Below are 25,385 nucleotides of genomic sequence, written 5' to 3'. Positions count from 1 at the left end.
CAGAGAACGGACATTATAGCAATTCAAGAGCGGCCTTCAAATAAAGCCTGAAAGAATATCCTTTCAAGTGACATTTCAAGTGGTACGCTCCAAACAGCATTCATGCGTCTGTTGTTTGCGTTTTTCAGGGTTGTACAATGGTTGCCAGTCAATCCCGAGGGAACAATCCCGGGGGGCTGTGATCGGAGGAGATGTTAATCAGGCTTTTCGTTTTGCCTCACAAGCGGCGATCCATTAGCGGGATAAACCTAATATTATATGAGCATTGATGTTATCAATATTCCCTCTGCCTCGAACACTCGCGTTGCTTTTTTACACATACGCTTATCGAGGAGAGGGAGGGGGAGGCGGTTATGTAAGAAGGGATCCAGGAGGGCTTCCCTTGAGCTTTGCAGGGAACGTGAAGGCAGAGGAGAGGAACACGGAGTATGAACAAAGGAAGACACAGGAAATGGAGCAGAGGTGAACAAAGATGACCTCTCATATGCTGCTGATGAAGAGATTGAGTCAGGGAAAGTACAACGGAAAGGAAACAGAATGCACCGGAATAATTAGTGATTGCAAACAGTGATTAAACGAGGGAGAGACGGGCAAAGGGGAAACAATAGAGGAAAGAATTAAAATGCAAAATGAATGCAACAGCTTTTGTTTCAGGAATACTTTCTCAACACAGATAAGTGTTTGCTGTCACCTTTCTAAATGTCCCGAGCCTCTGTAAAGATTGTGGATCTACATGGACCGCAGAACAGCATGCGTGTCCTTCCAATGCAGCTCAACCTTGGGATAACTCTGCATTAGCACATCAGGCTGTTAAGTCAATCCCAGAGCTACTCAGCCAAACAGACCATTGGCTTGATCTTTGATTGTGAAAGCCTGCCAGGATGGCAAGTTAATCCCGGAGCGTCGTAGGCCAATCAAGTTGTCAGGCCCGGCTCACCGTCAATAACACATTCAGGTCAAACACAAAGGCATGGGGTGGACCTGAGCTCCTGAGGACATAACCAATCAGAAATTGATCTACAGCGGTACAAGTATTCATAGATCTATCACTACCCTTTTTCCCCCTCTTCCATTTTGGAAAACAATGTTTACTTTCTACATTTATAATGTATTCATATGTACAGTATTGTGTAATATATAGTAGGTTTTTCTGATACCTATACTTTGATACTCTTGTTAAGGCTATCTTCTTGAAGTCTACTCTGTTGTACTCTTGACATCCATTTTTTTATGTTATTGAAATGTACCCTTTAAATATAGTTGCAGCTTTCTATTAATGTTTGCTTTTAATTTGGATTTTTGTGTAAATATTGTAGATAATTTGCTTATCAGCAGATGATGATTCAAAGGCACATTTCATAATGCTTTGGCATTAAGCTAGACTCTTTGAAACTATAAATTGTTTGCTACTTGTATTTAATGTCATCTTTATAAAACAAAAATCTAGCCAAGCATCCTTGTGTAATCGCGTACAGTTAAAGTACATATCTCTATATATATGTATACAGTATGCGCAAAGGAGAATGCCTTTAAAAGTTATTTAAAAAATGAATCAATATAGGATCGGGGAGTTAGCGGGATAACTTGTTATGGCTGCCTTTCTTATCGATCGGCATCTGAGCTCAGGCACTTGACAACGTGAAGCAGGAGAAAGGTTATTGTGCAGTCACCAGAACCACCCACATCTGCAGTGGCACAGAAAAATGAACTCTGAGCGCACAGCAACTCCACAGCGAGGACTCAGGATTGGAAGGATTGGCGGCGGCGGTGCGATGGCAACAAGAGGAGAGGAAGGAGGGCGAGAAATGCAGAAAAGATTGAAACGAAATTAAGAGTGATGTAGAGAAACAGAGAGAGAAAGAGACAGAGGCAGACAACACTATTTACGGTAGATTAGTTGTTATGGTGATAAGCAGAAAGGAAAGGAAGGGATGTAGTTGTCAGGGTGATGGGGCTGCACTGGGCTGCTAATGATATGTAAAAATAACTGGGCTTAGATTTTGCCCTACCTTTGCAAAAGAAAACACACACACATACATACACACACACACACACACACACACACACACACATACATACATGCTCAGATGAATACACAGAAAGACAAAGCAGTCTGTTGAAGCAGGCTCCTCTCATTAGCATTTGGAGATGTACTAAGATTCCTCCCCCACATTCTCAGCATGGAGCTCACTTTTTTGTATGTTTTTGCTTAATGAGGGATGGTAGATAGATGCATGCAAACAATGGGGATGTGTGTGTGTGTGCGTGTGCGTGTGCGTGTGCGTGTGTGTGTGTGTGTGTGTGTGTGTGTGTGTGTGTGGGTGGGTGCGTTTGATCCTGTATGTAACGCTCGTAGTTCTGTGCTTCTAAAGGTCTGACAACAACAACTGAGTGCATATCACTTTGACACGAGAAGACGAGAGAGGACTGTAGGTAATTGTAGTTTAAAAGGCCTTAAGGGGTTCCTAGAATGCTGGTCTTTGTAGTTTCGCTGCCTGCGGTTTAACCTCTGGCTTCTCAAAAGCCCTCATGGTGTAATCAAAGGCAGAGAACATTCAAACACACCTCCATACGCCAAGTGCCAACAAATAATATCTCAGTTATGATACACTGTTTTGGTGGAATGTGACTAAAGCATATACTCATTTACAGGATCTTTAATTTACAATTTATGCTAATTTGATTCCACTTCCTTTTAGAGGTAAATATTGTACTTTTTAATGTACTATATTCAAATGTGAGCTACAGTTACTATGGGCGTTTCCTGGACCTGGAAACATTCGGGGCTTAGCCCACAGTTGCGGCGCCAGAGATTTTCTTAGGGTTTCCCATTAAGATTAGATCTATGGATACATCTCTCAACACCCATATGAAACAGAACTGTAAACAGATTTTCGATTTCTTTATGGATATTTTACAAATCACTCTCTTTTTAAACTGTATTCTTGTTTTACTGTCATATAGCATTTCATAACTGTTTTTCATTCATTTTTTTATAACTATAATGATCATATGAAGGTGTGCCTTGGAAATAATCTTTTACATAATAATTGCATTTACTGAACACGGGAGATTACAATCCTGCCGTCCTCTCTAGTGTCATGATGAGGTTCAGGTAAAGCACGGTTAATGTATTATATTCAGGGGTGCACATCACTTTGTTAGTGAGTTACTCAGATGAGTACCAGGAGACACCCCACACGAAGGGTGGTCCTCCTCAGTGTCTCCTTCACTGTCCTCTATTTACACTTCTTGCATGCTAGATGATGAAGATGATGAAGATGCACCTCCCTGTCTCTTTTTAAGCCCCCGATTTGCTTTCTCCAAAACTTGTTGCCAAAACGGTGAAGTCCTGCCAAGTTGAAGGATCAAATACTAAGAAATTATCACATGACTTGAAGTCATATCTGATTTCAGATGTGGGATGTTACTAAGTACACTTATTCAAGTACTGTACTTAAGTACAATTTTGAGATATTTGTACTTTACTTGACTTTGATGCTACTTTGTACTTCTACCCCACTACAGTTCAGAGGTAAATGGTGTACTTTTCCTCCACTACATGTATTTAATACCTTTAGTTACTTCACAGATGTGGATGAATGATGTGAAATATAATCAAGTGTTAAATCAGAATTTAGTTCCACCTGGAGTAAATTCACAAGCTACCCTGCAGTATACAAAGTCATTCAAACTAGCTTCACCTTTACCAGCTTTGAGAACACTTTAATGATCAATCATTATAAAATATATCATATATATTATTCTGAAATTAACCAATCTGCACAATGAATATTTTTACTTTTGGTACTTTAACTATATTTTGATGATACTTTTCTACTTTTACTTGAGTAACATTTTGAATGCAGGACTTTTACTGTAACAGAGTATTCCTACACAAGATCTGAGTACTTCTTCCACCTCTGTCTGATTTCAAACTCTTCCATTAACACCCTGAGTAAGTTTGCAACTGTGTGTTTTACTCTTTACTGTACACTTTGTTGTAAATAAAACTGCAGCCGCTTGACCACAGAACGTGAACGTTGTGATCAGCTGATTTTGTGCAGTTCTCCAGTGTGTGCGTAGGGACACAGAGTGTGCACAGGGGAGTCTCCCACTGCAGCGAGTTGGCGGAGTTTTGGCACAATTCTGTTGTTCATACCGACGTTAACCCTGTCTGTGCACACGGTGAACAACTCTGTCGTCCAGTGACCTAAGCCTCTGCCTCCTGTAAAGTTATGTCCTGCGCGGCTCGGCCAGCACCCAGTACAATCAGTCATAGAAAGTTTGAAGATTTCTTTGCAGGGTTTTGTAGTTTACTCCATTGAGTGTTGACAAGAAACACGTGTAGACAAAATATGTGTTTTGTTTTGATGTTTTGAGGTACGCAAAGGCGCGTAGTGACAAAATTGACGTTATGCAATTCAGATCTTTGCCGTGCATGCGTACCTGCGTACCAGTTATGTGCACCCTTGATTATATTATTGCCCCGAATGCCCAGGCCAGGCGACGCCACTGTGCCTGACTATTACTAACCAGCGGCAATGTTAAAACGCTGTTTACACATTGGTCATAATAACTCCATAATATAATTTTATTTGTTTTTAAAGTGATGTCAGCACCCATTCATTTAGAATGAAGGACTTTTCTGTTTACTTCTACACTTAAAGTGGACCTATCATGCTATATTTGAATAATATAGTGTAGGACCATACCTATATAAGGCATATTTATACTTTTTTTTTTTTCAAAATACCAAACAGATCATGCATTTTAGCCATGCCTCATTTCGCTCAATTTGAAAAATGTTAGCTCTGTTTTTGCAAGGGTTGATTCTGTGAGAACAGCACCATCTAGAGGCCTGGCATATGTACTACAGCGTCTCCAGCGCTTTCGAACGGCAATGGCCGTGGCTGTCTCCTCCTGATTGGTGGAGTTGGCCCAATAGCCGTAGCGCCACCGTCCTGACGTCAGGACAGTGTTCAAATCTGGATCAGTTTTTATCAGATCCGTTGCAGCCCCTTTTTTAGAGATTTGGGTATGGAGGAAAATAGAGAGGGTTGTGTTTTCTGACACTTGGTGAGTTCCCTGGAACACCGGGGACACATATTCATGTATAAAAGACGTACAAAAGTGCATTTTGCATGATAGGTCCCCTTTAAGTATTCCTATTTTTACCTAAGATAATGATCTGAATGCTTTTTTTTTTTACCAATAGTTGTTTCAATATTAGAGAAGACAGTAAAGGCTTGTTGGAAATGAGATAGCATAACACTCACCTTCTAACTACATTACAATCATGGATGTGTTCTCAATTGCCTTGATGCCATTAAAAGTCTAGTGGCTCTTCTCTGTATCAACATTTAATTACCTGGCAGTCTATTTCTGTAGTATAACACATCCACCCACGCACACACGCATATATGCTGAGCTACATTTTTACAATATATTTGTGTCACAAGCATAAATGGTTCTGCAGCATAATTGCTTCATTATCAGTGAAGACCAGCGCGCACATATCAAACCACACGTCGCTCTAATCATCTCTTCACTTTGGAGTATACGGCCTTCCTCCTCCGCACACCACACCCATCGCACACAAACACATGTGCTGCATTACACAAACGCATTCATGTCAATTTCCTGAGCCAACATTAACTAGAGGGGGAAAAAGCACTGGCTCTGCTGGTCTTTAAATGGAAACCATTAGAGGGGAATAAAGACCTAGTGAAATAGAACATATAATGTCATGTGGGTTTCTTAAGTGTTTCTCTCTACCTTGATAAAAGTATTTTTCTTAGTGTGCATCACTTAAACATTAAGGGTGTGTTTCCTGATAGTCAGCATCTTTTTCAGTTATTCCCAATGAGGGAATAGCGTACGTGGCGCTCAGACTTTTTCGGGTCGCCACTCCAAACGCCTCAAGTTAAAAATCTCGGAACTATCATACAACAGCTGTTTGAGCGGTGATATGTTTTCAAGATATTGTTGCCAGAGAAACAAAAGCCACGCTTCCACAGGGCCCCTCCAGCACTATCCTACCAGAGAAAAACACAATATTTATATATATACTAGGGCTGTCCCGAGTACAATTTTTGGCTTTGAAGATTGAGAAGTAATCAACAGCGATTATTAAAAGCTTTGGCCGGGAGAGCGGTGCGGGGACTGCGATTGACGCCACAGCCTTGAAAAACAATACGCATTCATTTTTCAATTCCTTTTTTTTTTTTTACCATTTTGTTCTATTATTTCAAATGTATTCAAACAAATTTAAAAATGGTATGACATGCAGTGTTTCCCCTATATACAAATAGTGGCGGCGCAGCGCCGCTGCTGAAATATGTGCGCCGCTGCTAGGGGGCTCCAGCCAGGTACCCTTAAAAAAAATATATATATATATATTTTTTTTATTAAAATAATAATAAGTGGCGACCCTTTTTCATTTTTGATTGTTTGTTATGTGGATTTGTAGTATTTGTGTTACTGTAAGTTCAATAAAGGTGTATTTTTGCTAAATCTTGAGACATTGCCACTGTATGTACTAGGCAAGTACATGGGCGGTCGCCTAGGGCGCCAGATCTGGGGGGCGCTGCGCTGGTAGCTCTGGGAGGGGAAAAAACATTTTTGACCGTTGGCGCTCATCCTAATTTTCGGCCTTGATGTAACAACATTCATAATTAAGTAAATTTAACACCCTTTTCACCCCGGTTACACTTTTCATTTGCCCTGTACGATGGGCGCTGTAAGTGATGAAAGTGGGGGATGTTGGCTTATCAGGCGCCCGCAGCTCACAGCCAAAGTGCGAGCGTGGGAGCGAGGGAGAGAGAGAGAGAGGGCGCACCGGTACCGGCGCTGTTGTTATTAGAATCTGGTACTAGCTGCGCTAACGGATATAAGAAGTAGATGTTTCTACAACCAGGGTGGAGGAGAGCTCTCCTGTCAGACTGAGAGGCTCAGTGAGGTAAAGGACTCTCTGAGGGTTTAGATAGTTCATTTTAGTCTAAGTTATCTCAGTGGGTCTCAAACGGTTTGACCACAAATTATGTAAACACATATTTCCAAGGCACTCCTTTATAATTATTAGGATAAATAAAAACAGGTTTGAAATCATTCCAATGTATAGTATAGGACAGTAAACCAAAAATATCGTTTAAAGTTGGAGAGATACAAAAATATGCATGAATAAATAAATGTTAACTAGGTAAAATAAGATATAAATGAACAACAAAAATAAAATAAGTTACATTTATTTGTTATTGGTTATTGGTTATGTTCATATACTTATTTGATTATTCAAATGTAAACCGATCTTTTTCATATGGGTGTTTTAGAGTTGTACCCCCTAGATCAGGTCTCTAGTAATTGGGTGCTCAAAGTGCACCAGATTGAAGCATTTTACTTTAAAATGTTCAAAACAATCTTCCCGGGGGGGCATACCCCCGGACCCCCCTAGAGGATGTGACGTCCACCCCCAAATTCAAACATGTTCATACGATACTGAATACATTTGAAGCCATTTTGACGCCTATTACCTATGTCAATAAGTTTCTGTTTTTGTAGTGTATTTGTCTTTTGTAGAGATTTTTCATTTATTCTTTATATATAAAATCTCGCCTAAAATCTCGCCTAGGGCAGCAAATTGTCTAGAACCGGCCCTGGTACTAGGCCTCAAGAGCCTTTCTTGTGCTGGCAGACACATAGAAACAAATTGGCGGGGCGCACTTCGCACGCGCACACACTAAAAAATTCCACGCGCTCCGCGCTCACATTATGCTGGGCCCACGTGCCTTAGCACCGCTGCTATGACTCCATCCTAGGGGAAACACTGACATGTTTCATGCATGTTTGTAATCCCAAAAGTAAAAACACACACACTGATGGTTACTGATGGTTTACAACAGATAAAATAAGATTGTTCTTCTTTACTTTAGTAACCTAAATAATGATGCAGTCAAACGCAAGCCTCTACCTTCCAATAAAAATCAGTGCATTGTAGCTTGATTGCCTGCATATACTGATTTGTCCTAAGGCTGTGCAGCTGTTGGGAACTGAGACAAGAGAACGGGCTTCCTATCTACACACTGCACCATCCAGGGGCAGTCTGGCTCTCCACGAGAAAGCCATTTAATCTCCAGTAGTCTGCATGTGATCAATCTCCCGGCACAGTGTTACTGCAGCGCAGGCCATTCCTCATCATTTAGAGAGAGAGGTATTGACCAGGCCAGGACAGCCTCTGTACTGCATTTGTGAGCCAACGGGATAAGAATGAACAAAATTGTCTTTTGTATACAACACATCCTGTGTTTGTTTCTTTGTTGTGTTCTTGTACATGTATGTGCATGCTTAAGCCAAGGAAATATGTAGATATTGGAGGGGCGAAAGACAGCAGGATAACTAACAAGAACATGTTTATAGTTGGCTTGTTTGCATATTGATGTCTTGTTGGCCGATACAGCTGGCTGTATTCTCTGCTTATCATCAATACATCCTGAGTTAGATATTCCTGCTTAGTGGTTCATAAGAAAAAAAACAGGCACGAAGGACAGCACAGCATTGTTAATAACCATCAAATGCAATTGAGTTAGCACAACGATGCACGAGGAGAGACAAGGCGGAGGCTGAAAAGGCTCTTGAATGGGTAGCATAATTTTAGACGTGTCAAGTTGAAGTTTCGGGGTGATCAATCGTTTAACTTGAGACTGGCTGCAGTCATATATTAGTGAGTGTAGATGTCTATGTGGACAGCTGATCTGTCAATAAACTGTTAGACTCTGTTCCTCTAGAAAGCCTGGGGAGTATGAGACAGGCATGACAAGTAGAAACAAGGCCTCACTACGTCTTATTTGTGTGGGACATTTAGCCAATCTGCCTGACAGAGAAATGTATAGACGGGCACATTTCAGTTTTCAAGTGTCACTGAAATTGCACCAGTATGATTTGTGATATGAAAGGAGAGCGCCTTGACAAATAAATTAACTGACTGGATTTTGTGTCCCTGTCTTTGCACTTATCGTGAGGTTATTCAGGCGTCAGCTCCATGGACTTCATCCCCCACACTGCCTTGGGGCCATGTCAGATTTACAGTTATCCATGACGGGCTCTTATCAGGGATTTGAAGCAGGACTTTGCAGAGTCATCTAGAATATTGGCTCTATCTTTTTTATCCCCGCTCAGAAAAATAGCAAGAGGCCAAGGTTGGGATATCACAAGTCATTCATGGAGAAACGTTCAGATGAATACAATCACAAACACACACACACCCACACACACACACGCACATACTGACATATCCTGCTGGGATCATTGGGTAGCAATGCCCTGTCACATCAGCGTATGTAGACAGCAAGCTGACTGCAGTGGCTTTTGGGACACCACGCTACATTAGACCAGCAGTCACAGCTGGTGCCACTCTCTGCGGCTCTGAGTCTAATCTGTTTTTACAACTACACTCTTCAAAAGGCCCGATCTACTGTATAGTTGCATATGAATAAAAGGCTAATTTTAAAAAATCCCCCTTAATAAAAATATTCTGCCATTTACCATTAAATAAAAAATAGGATGGAAATACTGCCATTCAAGCAAACATGTAAACAAACCTCAAAACCTTTTTTAGTGAGATTATGTTGTGTCCAGCTCGAGTCTTTGTATTATTTATACATGATCATGATCCATTTAAGAGTGTAGGCAAGTTCCAATTGTGTGTTTTCTTTGCAGAGAGACTATCCTTTCACTTAAAATTCACCTTTAAAGTGGAGTCAATAATCACATTAAAGGCAACTGAACCAACTCAAGCACTCCACACATTTACTGTAAGAAAGTGCCTCTGCTGGGTTAAGTGTAAGACGTAGCGGAGCTCCCGGTCTTGTATTTAAGCCGAGTGCAGAGTGTTGTTTTCCACTGCAGCATGTTCACTCATCCCTGCAGGCTGTGTTTAAGAGCCATTATTCCAGCTAACAGACCGGTCAGCGGGCCTTGGATGTGTTTAGTGATGTGTATTCTCTCATGACATTTGGAGTGCATAAATGGACAATGTGTTCATGTGACGTTTTATTTTTTGTCTCTGTATGGGCGAGCAGAGGCTGTGATGGCGCAGAGTCACAGCTGTGAGCAATTCATAATCACGGCTATTGTGTTTTTATGTTCTGGCAGCGAGTCTGGGGCAAAAGGCAACAACACACTGGGCGTCTGTGGACCATTCTCATGATGATACATTACACTCAACCTTTGACCAGGTGACACTAATCACCATATTCCCATGGATTTAAAACATGGGCATGTTAAACACACTACTGTATCATGGCTCAAATTCTATACTTTTCTGAGATGAGATGTTAGAAATGTGGATGGTATAACTCTGGTAAGATTTAGACTCCGGCAAGACTCATATTTAGGTTAATGTGGCTTTCTAGGTTGATCAGCTTAAAATTGGGTAGTTTCAGATGAAAACATCATATAGTAATATTTTTCTGTAATCTTCTGATCTAACCCAAACTAATAAAAGGCATGTAATGGTCCCTACTTTCATCCTAAAATTCTTTAAGTGACAGGCAGCCATTTTGGTCACAAGGCATGATATTTACTATGAGATTCCACAATGACAGTGAAACTAGTAATTATGATTCCTGAATGAGAGCCATTTCAATGTTTTGGGATGTTTTATTCATGCCATTAGTATGTTCAGGGAATCAGCAGTTAGTAAGTAGTGTAAAACTTTAAAAAAAGAAGAAATCTAAAGAAGAATATTTGGCTTGTGCACCCAGTGAGCAATTTAACTAGAATGAATGTGGTAATTGTTACATCCATAGTTAAGGGCAAAGTTTACAGCACAGCGCAATAAGTCTCCTGCCTATTACCTTTTTACTACCAACCCAGGGCACACATGACAAAGCATATAATGCTCATATATCATGACTTTAACTATCTTAAGTGTGGTCTTGTGCGTTGAGCCATATCTGCTCCCTGTGCCCGAAGCATTCAGGGCAGAAGTACAGGCTTTTACTGAAATAGTGTCAGTTCTACAGCGCATGGAAAAGCCTCATTGTCCTGACACATCACAGTCCAATGAGCCATCACATAGTTGTGTGTATTTCAGTGGAATTAATGAGGTGTCATGTTTTGATGCCTCTGGTTGAGGACCATCTGGATCGATCAGGCTATTCTCATGTTGTTTGCCAATAGATCTAACCAGGGGACAGTGGACAATTACCCGTCAACTGTCTCCAAGAATGTACTTTTTTGCCTAGCAACTCACTTTTAGAGCGTGACGGACCAACAGAGTCACCCTTCTTCCAATGTATGTCCCCTCTATACATAATATCATTTTGACTCATAACTGGACACAGCACATGCAGAGTGCGACCTCTATCTTTGAGACAGTCAGGACCCACACAGTGTGCACTAGGGGGATCCTTAGGGAAAAGGCAATTATATTTCCATGAGAAATGTTGGCACAAGGCAAACAAATCCAATATCAAATCAAATCAAATCAAGTTTTATTTATAAAGCACATTTAAAAGCGATTTTTGGTCGAGCCAAAGTGCTGTACATGTAATAAAAACACATTACTACAATCACAATAAAAGACAATAAATTACAACAGATATATATAAAAAATATGAATATGAACTTGTTATTTCAGTTGACCTGCTACTATTGTCACTACATCCCAAACTTCCCACAGGAAAGTTTTGACGTGACCGATTTCAGCTGAACTGATTCAGTCTAGTGGCCGGAGCAGTGCCAAAAGTCTTAGAGAGGATCCACAGAGGAATGAGGCTAAATTAGCTTTTTGTTTTGACTCAAGACCTGATCCAGATTCATACACTGGACAAAGAGCTGCAGGCTGATGGGTCCTTAGGCGGTCTTGCTGTAAAACTTCACTTGTGAGGACATCTAAATGGCAAAACCCACCTGCAGTGTAAGATGTAACAAAACCATATAAAACATGTTTTCGATGTTGTTCCACCCATTACCTATGTCTTCAATTGTCACTGCTGATTGACTCACAAAAACCTTTCGAGATATTCCACGGCCGTGTTTCCCGCCCATGTCTAACACCTTTCCGTCCACAAAGGACAACAACCAACTTTGAGCATGTTATTTTGTATCCTGTTTTCCTGCACACAATGTAAAACTATTTCAGTATTGCCTTCAAATATTTCTCTTTTGTCTCAGACCAGCCACACAAATAGAAATCATTCAATTGACTCAGAAATATAATCGTGGAAGGAAGAAAGTTTTACTTGATGAAAGACTGACTGACCTAAATGGTCATTGATCCATTTTATGTTCATCCAATCCATTTATCCTTTCAGCAATACCTTTCAACACCTTCTCCGTATGTATTCTTGTTGATCCCTCCATCTCTTTCTCTTAACCATGTTTGACACTGCATGGCATTGGGGTGTGCAGACCACCAGGTTTTGTGCATTGTTCTAAACCATAAATAACATTCTTCAGCAGTGTGCTACAAACCGGCCATTGGGTTTGGAGCAGACAAAGACCCCAGATAAAGAGTCCCTGTCTTGTCTGATTAAAGTCTGGGCTGATGGCCAGCAGAGAGGCTGACACGGGCCCGCTTAGGTTTGACTGGGCCGGGGTCAGACCAAGAAAGAGCGAATTGAAGTCTGACGGATAGACCCTGACAGCTTGTTCCTGTCAGAGACCTCCTCAGAGTCCCTGCGAGTGAATCTCACGCAGTGTCAGGATGGCCTGGGGCAGCCCACTGCAGAATCACATCGAGGTAAGAAGACAAAGAGCGCCTGGAGTAAAAACCCTCATTTGTAGCAGCAGAGCATACAGTACACACTCACACACAAGATGCAGGTCAAATACCACCTGTGCAATAAGCACTCATCTACCACGGTGTGCACACACACACACACACAAAACAAAAATCACAACCGAAAAACAGCAATCTACCCCAATTGATATCCAATTCTGCCGAGCCGCTGACTGTTCATTAAACGGGGAGCAGTACCAAGCGTTGCACAAAGAATGAGCGAATAACAGACACATGCAACACCCACACCTTTGGGAAACTCATTAGTCCAGGTAATACAAGCTGACAGACCCCAAGTGGAATAATTGTAGGATTTCGGAGAGCTATAAACTCTGGGAATCCCATCAGGACAATGGTTGGGAAAATCAATTAAATATCTGCTTTATCCAGCACCTCTTGAGGGCTAATCAAGCCCTCAAAGCTGATCCCTCACCTTTACCCATTCAAGGTTGACGAGTCAAAACTAACTACACTCCCTGAAATCCTACAGAAAAATAAGGACAAGAGTATTCCCATACGATAACAAATGCCCCAACAAACAATTAATTAGAACAACTCTCTCCGTGTTTCGTTAAAATGTGTGGACTGGACTCACAATAAGTACCTGGAAATGACTTTGACCTGGGTGCAAGTAAAAAGCAAGCGGTGGTCACCTGCTGTTATTTAATAGCAGTCATAATAGTCAAGCTGCTTCATCTCTTTCATCCACGGCACATGAAGACAAATATCCCAAAGCTCTGAACCAGAAAACAATCACCCACCAGGGACTTTATCAGCCAATTCATCTCCTTTACCACGCCATTTTATCTTTAACAGACACCCAACCTTCATCCTGTTCAATTTTTCAGAGTGTAGTACCGTAGAGAATGGTCGAGTTAGGCAGAGAAATTAATTTGACACAATTGAATCAAAATAAAAAGAATGTTCTAAATTTGAAACCCTTGCAATCAGTTTCTACATGGCGCGTATTCTTTAAAACAACGATGGAAAAGAGACATTCAGGGAGGGTTTGAGTATCCTACACATACAAGGTACATACATAGTGTATGCGTGTGAGTGTGTGTGTGTGTGTGTGTGTGTGTGTGTGTGTGTGTGTGTGTGTGTGTGTGTGTGTGTGTGTGTGTGTGTGTGTGTGTGTGTTACGGCCGCCGCCTCCCCGGTCCTGGTAACTCTGTTTTGAATGTGTCTTATGTAAATGAGCTGTGCGGTTGCCCTGATGTCATTGGCTACCCATCTCCTGGTCCGCCCCCGAAGATTGTGATTGGAGCACGGCGGGCCCGACGCGCTCCAATCCCAGCGCACATCCGGCGCACACCTTCCGGAGACGACTACAAAGCCGGTGGACAGCGATGAGTCGGGAGGCTCCGTTATGTGAACAGACGCCTCTCGTTACGTGCTCTTCGATTGTGATCAATTCTGTTAACAGGGGTTAACTCGTGTGGTCCGTAATTAGTGTAGTATTGATGTGATTAGATGTGTTTAGATTAGGATAGTATTATGTTGACTGTTGTCTTATAGTATAGCTTTATTTGCATACAGTCTCCTTTCGTTAGTCTGTACCACTTGGATAGTGAGGGTTGTTTTATTGTTATTTTGGTTGTTAGTGTATATTTGTTTGTATTTAATTAGGCTCCCTTTCTAGAGCCTTCTCTTTGTTTGGGTGCTCCGTTAAACCCGCGCCCTTGTGGCCCTTTTGTTTGTTGCAAGTTGCTTGCCTTCCATTTTGTTATCCTGCTATATAATAAACTCCTTATAATTATTTACCAATTCCAACTGGTGTGTGTTGCATTTCCTCATCCCCTAGTGTGTGTGTGTGTGTGTGTGTGTGTGTGTGTGTGTGTGTGTGTGTGTGTGTGTGTGTGTGTGTGTGTGTGTGTGTGTGTGTGTGTGTGTGTGTGTGTGTGTGTGTGTGTGTGTGTGTGTGTGTGTGTGTGTGTGTGTGTGTGTGTGTGTGTGTGAAAGAGAGAAAGAGAGAGGGAGACAGTGTCCATGTCCCAGATTACATATTTAATGAGAGCTTGTCTGTTTCTCCACATGCCTCCATTTATAATCTTCCACGCAGACAGAGAAACCTTTCAAAGTGCGATTAAATAGCCAAACTGCCCAGTGACATTTCATCACCTTTGACCCCTCAGTTAAGAGGTAATATTGACTTTACTGCTATCAATATATGACTACAGGACCCAAAGGACCCACTTGACTGGAGTGATGGGTTGTCTTGTCTCTGATCTGTCTGGAAAATTATCTACGGACCCGGAGTATACAGGACACAGCTCGACATGTAGACACACACGTACAGAAGACACATAATCACACACAAGCAATCAATTATCTATTCGGAAAGCTCAATAGCTGATAAGAAATCAAGTTAAACTCCATTAAATAAGCCTTATATCGCAGTTCTGTATATAATGACCACAAGACAGAACAATTGTTAGGACAGTTAAATGACCAAAACCATTAAATACTGAAACCTAGTTGGATAATAATTGTGCTATGGATTTTCAAACTGTTAAATTGCTACATCAATTAGACTTCATTGATATGTTTTAAATTAGCCTTAAGAGCCTGATCAGGCTAATACGCTGAATTCACTTACATGAGTTTAGCCAATTACATGTATCAACCATCATGAACAATTGACTAGGTTACAGTGCGTCTATCAGTTATCATTGGTCGATGTACTATCTATTAGTATATCATTTTGTCTGGTCAACTTTAATCCAGCATTTAATGACAGAGGTTTATGATTAAACTTTACTTTGGTAAATTGAATTTGCCACATTGCTCTTGTAGCCTTTTAGCTGTGTTTCACAATCCAGTTTTATTCAACTCTATCGGAGTATATACACTCCACAAAGATGTCTGGTTTGCTGACTAATTGAGAGTCAGTTGTGCAAATACGTTTTCGAAATAAAATGCATTAACTTAATGTACTTAGTGACCGAGCTAACTGAGAAACAGAGTGCAGTTTAGGGAGCTTCTTTCCCCTTCAGTAAGCATTTATTGAGTGACATGATGTACGATTCTGAGAACTAGCTAGGGTACATCTACAGTACTTTACCAACCAGCCCCTGCACTAACGTCACAGCATATTTCAAAAAGGTTGCTTCCTGGCTATGTTTTTTTTAGTAGGTGTATGGGTAAGTGTGTCTGTATTCTGTGTCGCTGACCATCTTCTTTGCGGGGCTGAAGCACATGATTCATTGATAAGTTGCCCTTCTGCTCTTTGTGTCCGTGTCTGTCTAGTGGGTGTGCTTCCTTCAATATAAAACCTTTATCTAAAGGTCAGCCCTTAAATCTTTAGACATGCCCACTCATGTCTGCGGTACAAACACACCCAGACACACTCAGAGACACAAAACACAAGCACACAGTCACAAATGCCTTTGATAGATTTGACGAGCCAAGTGACTATTTTCAACAAACCAGTAACATGTATTATACTAATATGTAAATATGAAATGCATAAAAAACCCCGCTATACATTGTGGTTTAAAAGGCCTACTTTTTCTCTGTGATGGCAGCTTGTCTTCACAGTATTTTCACTGACTACCTGAATCCCTATATGTATTCCTGTCATGAAAAGCTTCTACCTTCAATCTTTTTGCTCTCCATTTTCTCTTTTGACCTTTGCATTTGTTCACAATTGATGCTCAATTTGCTGGCATTTAGAGCCAAAATGAGTTTCGCACTAACCCTTGGTGACCCAGTCAGTGAGCAATTGGATCATTTGGTAGCTGTCACTCTCTTTAGATTGAGGTAGGTCTAGCTAATTTTAAAGAAGTACAGTGTATATCTTTTCATTAATTCATGGGTTCCTTACCTAAATCGCAGGAAGACAAGTTGCACTTAAGGCTAAATTGCTCAAGAGTGCACACATTTTCTTGTGAGAGTAATTCTCATACAGAAGGGGAAGGGCATCACCCTCTGCAATTTCCTTCCTATCATCTTTTTAAAGCATGTAACACGCACACTGCAGCTTCTGAAGCCTGCAGAATCAAGCACTTTAAAGTGTGCCCTGAGGCACGATGACAACAATAAACAATAATTGAAGATTTTCACCAGCCAATCACATCCAACAGTGACTATCATTGGAGGCGTGTGGCGCAGTGGACTAGTGCGTTGTTGTTGGGATCAGGGGGGCACAGGTTCAAACCCCACTGCAGTCAGCATGTCGTTGTGTCCCTGGGCAAGACACTTCACCCCAAATTGCTCCTGTGGGGATTGCCCACAGTATTGAGTATGTAAGTCGCTTTGGATAAAAGCGTCTAACAAGTGACATTTAATGTAATGTAATGTAATGTAATGAATATAAAGTCTAGACTATTTAAATTTAGTGTAGACAGAAGTTCATAAAAGAACAGCACAAATACGATGCATTTATGTCAGTGAAATTGAGCAGAAGCCTCAAAATTACATCAAAGGCGGCGCCAGCTATTGATGGTTGGCGGCTACCATAAAACGCAGACACAGAAATGGAAGACATTCATACGTACATAAAAACAGTTATAGGACCATTTTAATAAACAGGCTTCAAACATAAAGGAGGTCTGTGACATACCTGAGCCTCTTTTGGAGACCACCTTTACACCCTTGGACAGTGTGACGTACAGCAGGATCAGAAGAGGGCTGGGAGGTCTCATCTTCTCCCCGTCCTCACAGCCTGAAGGAGAAGAGACAATGGCATGGAGAAGGAGGGATGGGAGGAGAGGGGGAAAAGATAAAGAGAGTTATCAGTCACTGCTTGTGCATGAGATCAAGTACCTCCTTGTTGCTACTAGACAAGAGTAAGTGTCATGGCGGAGGGATGTTCTGTAACAGCGCAAACACTATAGCAAAGCCCACACACACACACACACACACTATTGTGCAAACATTTGCACACCCAGACACACGCACACTTGGACAGGCACATCAACATTTTGTGCATTCCCCTGGGGGTTCTTTCTTGTAATGATTTCCTCTCATGATTGCAATTGAGATGGGTTATCATAGCCGGGATATATTTCATGAGAAACCATTCCCTAAGATGCTGACGAATCAATAAAGAAATGATTACATGTGTAAGAAACACCACTTTAAGTCGCCAGCTTCATTAAAAACAGGGGAGACCTTGAAGAGAATTGCAAATTATCACCTTCTGACACGCTGAGATGCGGCAAATATCCCACCCATATCCCTTATCGACTCATACATCATATTAATTGATGGAGGTGAGTGATTCTCCACTCCTCATCTTCTCTGAGTAAGTGACATAATCTAACATGTAGTAATTACCCTCTAATAGCCAGCTCCTGAAATGGATCCTGTGCGGCCGTATAAATTTGATGTTAAATAAAAAAAGAATACACTCATCAAAGTAACAGTTTATTAGCTTACAGAGCAGTTTTTTCTCTTTTAATTAAGAACTTTAGTGCAAGATTACCATAACAGCTTCAAGTGATTTATAGAGAAGAAAAACTCCAGTTACATACTATGCTTACATGCACACACATACAGAATCATCAGATAAAACAAGAGTCCAGTTTATTTTTCATTGAACTTAGCGGTAATGTAAAGTGTGAATGTAAAGAATATCTTCAAATTATATTCCCTTCAAATATTTGTGTGTGTTTCTGGTAGGTTTAAGGTTCACATTTATAAAACTAAAAAGAGTGTTGCATCTTCTTAACCAGCTCTCTGCAATAAACAGAATAACAGTATCTTTTAAAACGTCAAACTTTACCATCGGGTAGAGGGTTAGGTAGAGGACCTTTGCCTTGCTTCATTTTAAGCATAGACGGCAACAGAGAAGCAAAAGGTGACATGGTTGGCGTTATCAGAGCCCTCCATCTATTAAAGCTGCCAGTCGGGGTACTTGTGTCAGAGGGACCAGACAACCAAACAGCAGGGAGGAAAAGAGCAAATTCACCAACAGCAAAATCGATGTTTCCATCATAGGATAAAAAGAGCATAACACACAACAAATTAACCTAATGAACCAGAAAGAAGACGACGAGAGCCCCGGCCTTTGGAGACAGAAAGTAACAGCACAGAGAGCCAGGAGGAACCCTCGAGTCTGCGGCAAGTCACGTGCACTCCAGATTAGCATAGCTAATGAAAGGAGCCTCTCTCAGTGTGTGTTTACACGATACTCGCAAGGCTCGTTCTGAAAAGAAGCCTTTCTCTCGTCCTCGATCACATTCTACTAGGAAACAACGTGCAGTCGATAAACACCGCTCTGCCAATAACTGCCTGGCAAATGCCACAGCTGAAGGATTGGCTTCTCTTTGTTTGGCTAAAAGGCTCTTTAAAAAACAGTTGCTGATAAGCTAGTTGTTCCCAATGATGCATTTGTAGCTGCGGCAGCAACACTGCAATTAGTGTATGGTGATCTGCCAGAAACACCAAATCCTTGAGAAGTCAGTTCATAATTCATTCAGAGTAGAGACCTTGATCTCAATGACCCTTTTTAAAAATAAAAACATCCAATGACTATAGCTCTCATACTGTGGCGGAAATGTAACAAGACAAGCATAAAGGAGGGACATGAGGGCATTCTACACACACCAAGGCAAAAGAAAGAAAGATGGCTGAAGGAAACTGTATGCAGTTCTTCATTGCCACAGTCAAAAAACATCAATGCATCATGTTATTCCCTTCTCTTTCTTTATAATGCCTTAACCCTTATAAGGTCCTGTTAATGTACCGGTAACTGTGCCTGTGAAACACATGCCGTCTTAGGCTTTAAAATAGTGATGACAGATTACCTGCATGTTACAGTATAATGGGTAAGCATGGGACTTTATCCTAGTATTTACTGTTAAAGCACTAAAGTATATTAGTTTTAGTGAGGTTTTAAGAGTTTCGTGAAAAGAATACAAGTCACACAATTAGAATTAGTTAATTTGGTGGCATCCAGTTAACAAGTGCACCACATCATTGTGAACCCAACATTTAAAAAAAAAATGTCAAGCCTTCTTTTTTGAGTGTCTCCTTATATACCCTACTTCCTGTTGAGATCTACACTGTCCAAAAATAACCCAAAAAGCTCACATCATTGGGAGCTGCTGATACGAATTGATTTGAGTGGCAGGCTGTGTTTCTCTAGCTGCAGGATGGAGCGCTGCCCCCGTCACGGACTGATTACACAGAACAATGCCGGCGACACTCCTCTGTGTCCCACTCATGTCATGCCTTCACAGGCTCAGTGGGCTTTGGGTCCTGCCAGCAATGACATCACTGGCCTGCCACCCTCACACACAGAGAGGCTTTGTGGGCTTCACACGACCCCAAGACACCGTCAAAGCACCTCGACTCCCTTCACCTCTCCCCCCTCTACACTCCCCCTTACTTCTCACCAGAAATACGTTTAGAGTAGAGGACAAAAGCATCAAATAAGGACTCAAACCAGAATGTCTTTCCACAACGCTACTTGTTTATGTAGGGAAATAAAGTATTTACACACATTAAATATTAGTCTGTTAACTTTCTGAGAGAGATGTGGCTAATACAAATGTGCTGTTGCTGAGGGTGCATTTGTTTATCTTATCTGTCGCTCTGCACTAAAATGAGAGCGATGTGCTCAAAGAAACAGAGCATTGTATTTCTTAATAAATTAACCAACCAATTAGTTAGCAAAAAAGTTCCCTTTGATATAAATATAATAATATATGTAGTGCCGAATGCTTGTCACTCAGAAAGACAATGTAAAAGATTATTTTGAGACATGATATTTCATAGTCTTTATGCATTTACAAATACATTTGATAAAATGTAGGTTATAGCTCACAAGTTTGAGTTGGAGAAAATGTTAGCTAATAGGCTAGCTAAAACATGTTTTAATAGTAAAAGGTCAACAAGTAACTTAAAGGTCGCTTTGACAAAAAGAGAGCAAACACTAATTTAAAATACCTATTTTTTCCTAAAAAGTCAAGATAGCCACACAAACCGAAAGGCTCTAAGAAGTGTTTTTTAATCTATAAAAGACAATTCTTAATTGTATTCTCTTGACAAACTTATCCAGCCTTGTTAGAAGGTATCTGAAATCAACCTTCACAGTTTCCAGGGCAACACGGGAAAAAACGCTATAATGCTGGTCTGCAACTGCTCATTTAAACTAACTCTCCCAAAACAAATACATAAAAAATGTTGGCGAGTATATAAGTATATTATTTTACTGCACTAAAGTAAGAAGTAGTAAAGATATATCTTCTCATTGTAATACCACATTCTGGCGTTGCTCGTACAGTTAAATACGGCCAAGCTGTTTTCTCTGAGGCGTCAGGAGCAGGTGTGTTTGAGGAGGCTCACGCAGAGGCATGGCGTGATACCAACGCTTCAGCGAGGCATGAAGCATGCACACATCATCCCATACAGTGGCACACATGCCGTTTGCCTGCTGCTTTTTACCAGAAAATGAGGGGCATGGCCCAGCGCTGCCTGCTGTCTCGCCCTGACAACGGAGCAGAGGAATTTACCGTCTCTTGCCATTGTTATTGGACTGTATCTCACAGGATAGCTGCACCCCCTCCTATCTCCCCTTAATGTTTCCAAAATTCAATTATCACCTCACGCATTTTGTTGCTTGCAGACTAACTCTGCTGTGCTACGTGGTGTGTATCTATGTGGTGTGTATCTGTGCGCTATGGCTCTGTGTTCGGTACTTACATTTTATTTGTGTTTATCTCTTACCAGGACACACACATTCACAAATTACAAGCAGCAGCTGAAGCTACAAAATGTCCAGCTCTGTTGCTATAGCATGCAGTAGTTCCATCTTCTTCCAAACCTCCGCCATCTTGGCACAGCGAGCTGTAGATGATTGATCATGATTTAGGGATTTAATCCAATTTGAAAGCAGTCTGCGCTGTGGTCTTCGGTCAAGTTCATCTTCGTAGCATTTACTAGAAGGGGCTCTGTGCCTCGACAGGAATGCAAACGATGATGCTTTATTTGGTTAAAAAAGCATCTAATGTTTTTAATGTAATACATGCATTTACATGAATGCATGTAAAGCTGTAGTTTCATAAAGAACTGCTTAAAGAGGCCCTATTATGCTTTTGGGGTTTTACTTTTTCCTGTAGTCTGTTATATAGGTTTTAGTGCATGATAATGGTCAGCAAAGGCTTAAATCCAAAAGTTCCCTCCAAAGGGGGTTTCTGTAACCTAGTGACATCCTTATGTAAGACTTGCGCTTCTATTGGCTGGCGCTCAAACACATTGTCCATGATAGGCTAAGGGGCGGGACATCTATCAGCGGTTGGCCAATCACAACAGAGCCGGCCAGCTAACCAATCACAGGGGGAAGAGAGGTGCTGCAGCACAGGAAGTATGAACAAAATAAATAATTCTTTTGAACATTAAAAATTAACTGCAAATTAGCATATATTCTCTTTCGTAAAAGACTGTTAATTCACTATTTAATAGAGTAGTGGAAATGTGCTATCTAAATGGACAAATAAAGCGTTTAAGTATTTAACAATGAATGATGTTCATTGAGATGAGAGTTTGAAAAAAAAGATTGTACAAGACAAGACCAGTAGTGGTTTTTGATCAATATTTCACGAGAAATAACTGCTGCATATTAAATGAGAATTTGGCAGGTGGAAAAATTCTCTTTAGCTGCATTTCAGATCATTAACCTAGTGTCATGAGACGAAAAGACGTATACGGTATATGTATACCATCCTCCATTCTAGGAACGCTACATTATTGATGTGCTTGAGCAGTGAGTGACTATACAGTACAGAACAGCCTTTAAAGTTATGCAGTGAGAGACACATAAACTGGTAGTATAGAGCCCGTTCAGCAGAAGAGTCAAACACAGCAATTAAAGCTGAAAGTCAGATTTATACGAAAGTGAAAGCAAGTTTATGTGCAGACGTTGTTGTTGCCTCTCCATCTGTAGTTTTAACAGTGACAACATCAAATGTGACAACATGCAGAGCGACCAGAAACAGAAACAAAGACAAGACACACACGCACACACTCGCACACAGTGAGTGAGTCAGAGGTGTTTCTGTGTGTCACTGTGTCAAAGACATTCATGCTGGGATTGCTAGTAAATGGCACAACACACTGCAGCTATGCTTACTGTAGCGTCTACCTGTTCCTTGGTCTGTGCCATGTGTTGCGTGTGCGTGTGTGTGTGTGTGTGTGTGTGTTTGCTCTGCTGTTTGCCAGATGTGTCACAGTGTGAGTCAAGTCCCGTGGGTATGATTCTGCAACAGTAATGTGAATCACTGCCTCACAATAATAATAAAAAAGCGAGCTTGGTGGTAGGCTGAGTGAGCATTAGTTAAAACGCATTTGACCACTTTTGACCATGGGCAGCCCTCGTTAATCTCCAGAGGCCGGCCATAGGTGGTTAGAGTTAACGAGCAAGGTGCGCTGAGCTATGCCCGGACTCAGTCCCAACATGCACCTTTTCACTGAGTGAGATTAATTGCCACAAGATTCTGAGCCAATCGGAAACCCTGCTGCTCCTCTAGCGTCGGACGTAGACACACAGATACTGTACCGCACTTGAAGAGCACGTTGGAACGCATTAAATGCAACACTGTGTGCATAATTAATTAAAGAGCTTAAAGGCAAACTAAAGCCATTTGCACATTAGAGCAGAGCTGAGGGTTGTTGTGAACGAGTTCAGGCACATTCCACCAGCAGTGAAGCTCTTTCCTCCAGTGGTTGTTGATTGCTTTCAGCTTTATCCCCCGTGTGCAGGACCATTGTCAGCTGTCCAGGGATGACTGGCTGCCGAGACACTCTCATGCTCACAGTCAATGCTGCCTTTGATGGAGAGCAGGGGCCGAAACTCTCCTCATCCATTCAGTGCACACACCCCCACTGGGAGCGTCCAACCACCACTGACACACTAATCAACCAAAAAAGACTGTCAAACGCAAGTGCTCGCACGATTACACACACACACACACACACACACACACACACACACACACACACACACACACACACACACACACACACACACACACACACACACACACACACACACACACACCACACACACACACACACACACACACACACACACACACACACACACACACACCACACACACTACACACACACACACACACCACACACACACACACACACACCACCACACACACACACACAACACACACACACACACACACACACACACACACACACACACACACACACACACACACACACACACTTAAAGCAAGTAAACCTTAGTCTTCTAGAATTCAATTATTTTTGACTATCTTCACCTACAGTATACGTTTATATAAACATAAATATTTGTTCCTTTTATGCATCAAGATGACTTGTATTTAGATATTTTTATTTAGGATAAGCTACTAGTCATCTCGTTTTCAAGAGTATTATTTGGTATACTTATTTCCTTGTGTGCCAGAATACAGATACATATATTTTTTATAAAAAGGTACAAGTGATAGTGCTGACTGGTGTATGTACGTTTACAGTATAGCAATTATAATAACAGCACTGTTTTATTGTAACACACTTAGAGTAAGGCTGTCTTACCGTAAACATATTTAAAGCAAAACTACTGTAAAGGGGTAATATAAAGAGTAAATAAAATGTCTAACAATGTTGAATGTAAGACAGAAAGGTTGATATTTGACAAGTGAACTTTATGTTTTTCCTTTCTTTTGCATTTGTTAGTTTCCTGGTAAAAGTCACAAGTAAGTTGGAAAATAAAGAGGTCAAAACCAAGACATGCCCACACACTAAGTGGCCTTACAACTTGTTTAAAGGTAAAACAGTTACCCTCATACTGTATCTAAATCATTATATAGCAGTACGTAAACCAGATGCAAAAATGTATGCAAATATACATTTACATTCCTTTCATCTCTATTCAAAAACACACCACTACAAGCTGCCCTTTTGTACTGATTCATGTAGCCAAGCAACAGAGCCGGAAATTGTTGTACAATTTGCTAAACTGTATCTACTTAGGTCAATAAAAATACCACGGAATGGTTATTGATTTGTCTGAAAAGATTCTTATTATGCCAGCCATAGAACTTAATGCCTTTCATTTGCCAAATTGCAGTTTGATATTGACAGCAGCTATTAGAGGGCGTCCAAGTGTTCAGTGTAATGCCAACACCGTTTTCCAACCATGTCTAAACTGTGGTCGTTTCAAATATATTCAAAGTCAGACCTCGGATCTTAAAAAGCAAACTTTAAATTGTTTCCAAAATGTAGTATACATCGTATGTGCTCTGATGCATCACATTGCTTCTCTGTCGTGCAACCACACACTTGCTCGCTGCCAGGTTCTGAGATTTGTTTTCAGGATCCTGCAGTGTAACATTGTCTCTTCATGAATATAAAAAAAACTCACTGTGAGCCTGAGGGGGAAACCTGCAGTTCTGGGGATCCTGGAACTCAACAAAGTGGATCTTTTTCACCCTCATCATCTAGGTTGGGTCACAACATATTGTGTCGCTGTCTAGGACAAATGACAGCTGGAATGACACAAGCTTTTCTCTAACCTTTCCATCTTGGAAAGAGAAAGAAGACTGGGAATGGCTTTCCACGCTTGAGATGCCTGACAGACATACAGCTGCTATAAAGGAGCAATGTCCCCCTGACGAAG

The 25,385-nt window shown here is 41.1% G+C and overlaps 1 protein-coding gene across 2 annotated transcripts in view; it reads right to left on the bottom strand.

The window, feature by feature from the left end:
- The window catches only part of il1rapl1a (interleukin 1 receptor accessory protein-like 1a), a 170,218-nt gene that overhangs the window by 132,260 nt on the left and 12,573 nt on the right, over positions 1-25,385 (bottom strand). For both annotated transcript variants that reach the window (XM_034128401.1, XM_034128402.1), the window contains exon 2: positions 17,346-17,447. In XM_034128401.1, the coding sequence (XP_033984292.1) occupies positions 17,346-17,427 (82 nt within the window). In that variant the 5' untranslated portion in view covers positions 17,428-17,447. The remainder of the gene's footprint in view (positions 1-17,345; positions 17,448-25,385) is intronic.

The sequence above is a fragment of the Trematomus bernacchii genome, unplaced genomic scaffold (assembly GCF_902827165.1).
Source record: "Trematomus bernacchii unplaced genomic scaffold, fTreBer1.1, whole genome shotgun sequence".
NCBI classification, from domain to species: domain Eukaryota; kingdom Metazoa; phylum Chordata; class Actinopteri; order Perciformes; family Nototheniidae; genus Trematomus; species Trematomus bernacchii.
The sequence above is the reverse complement of the archived record's forward strand: the minus strand, read 5'-3'. Positions and strand labels throughout refer to the sequence as shown.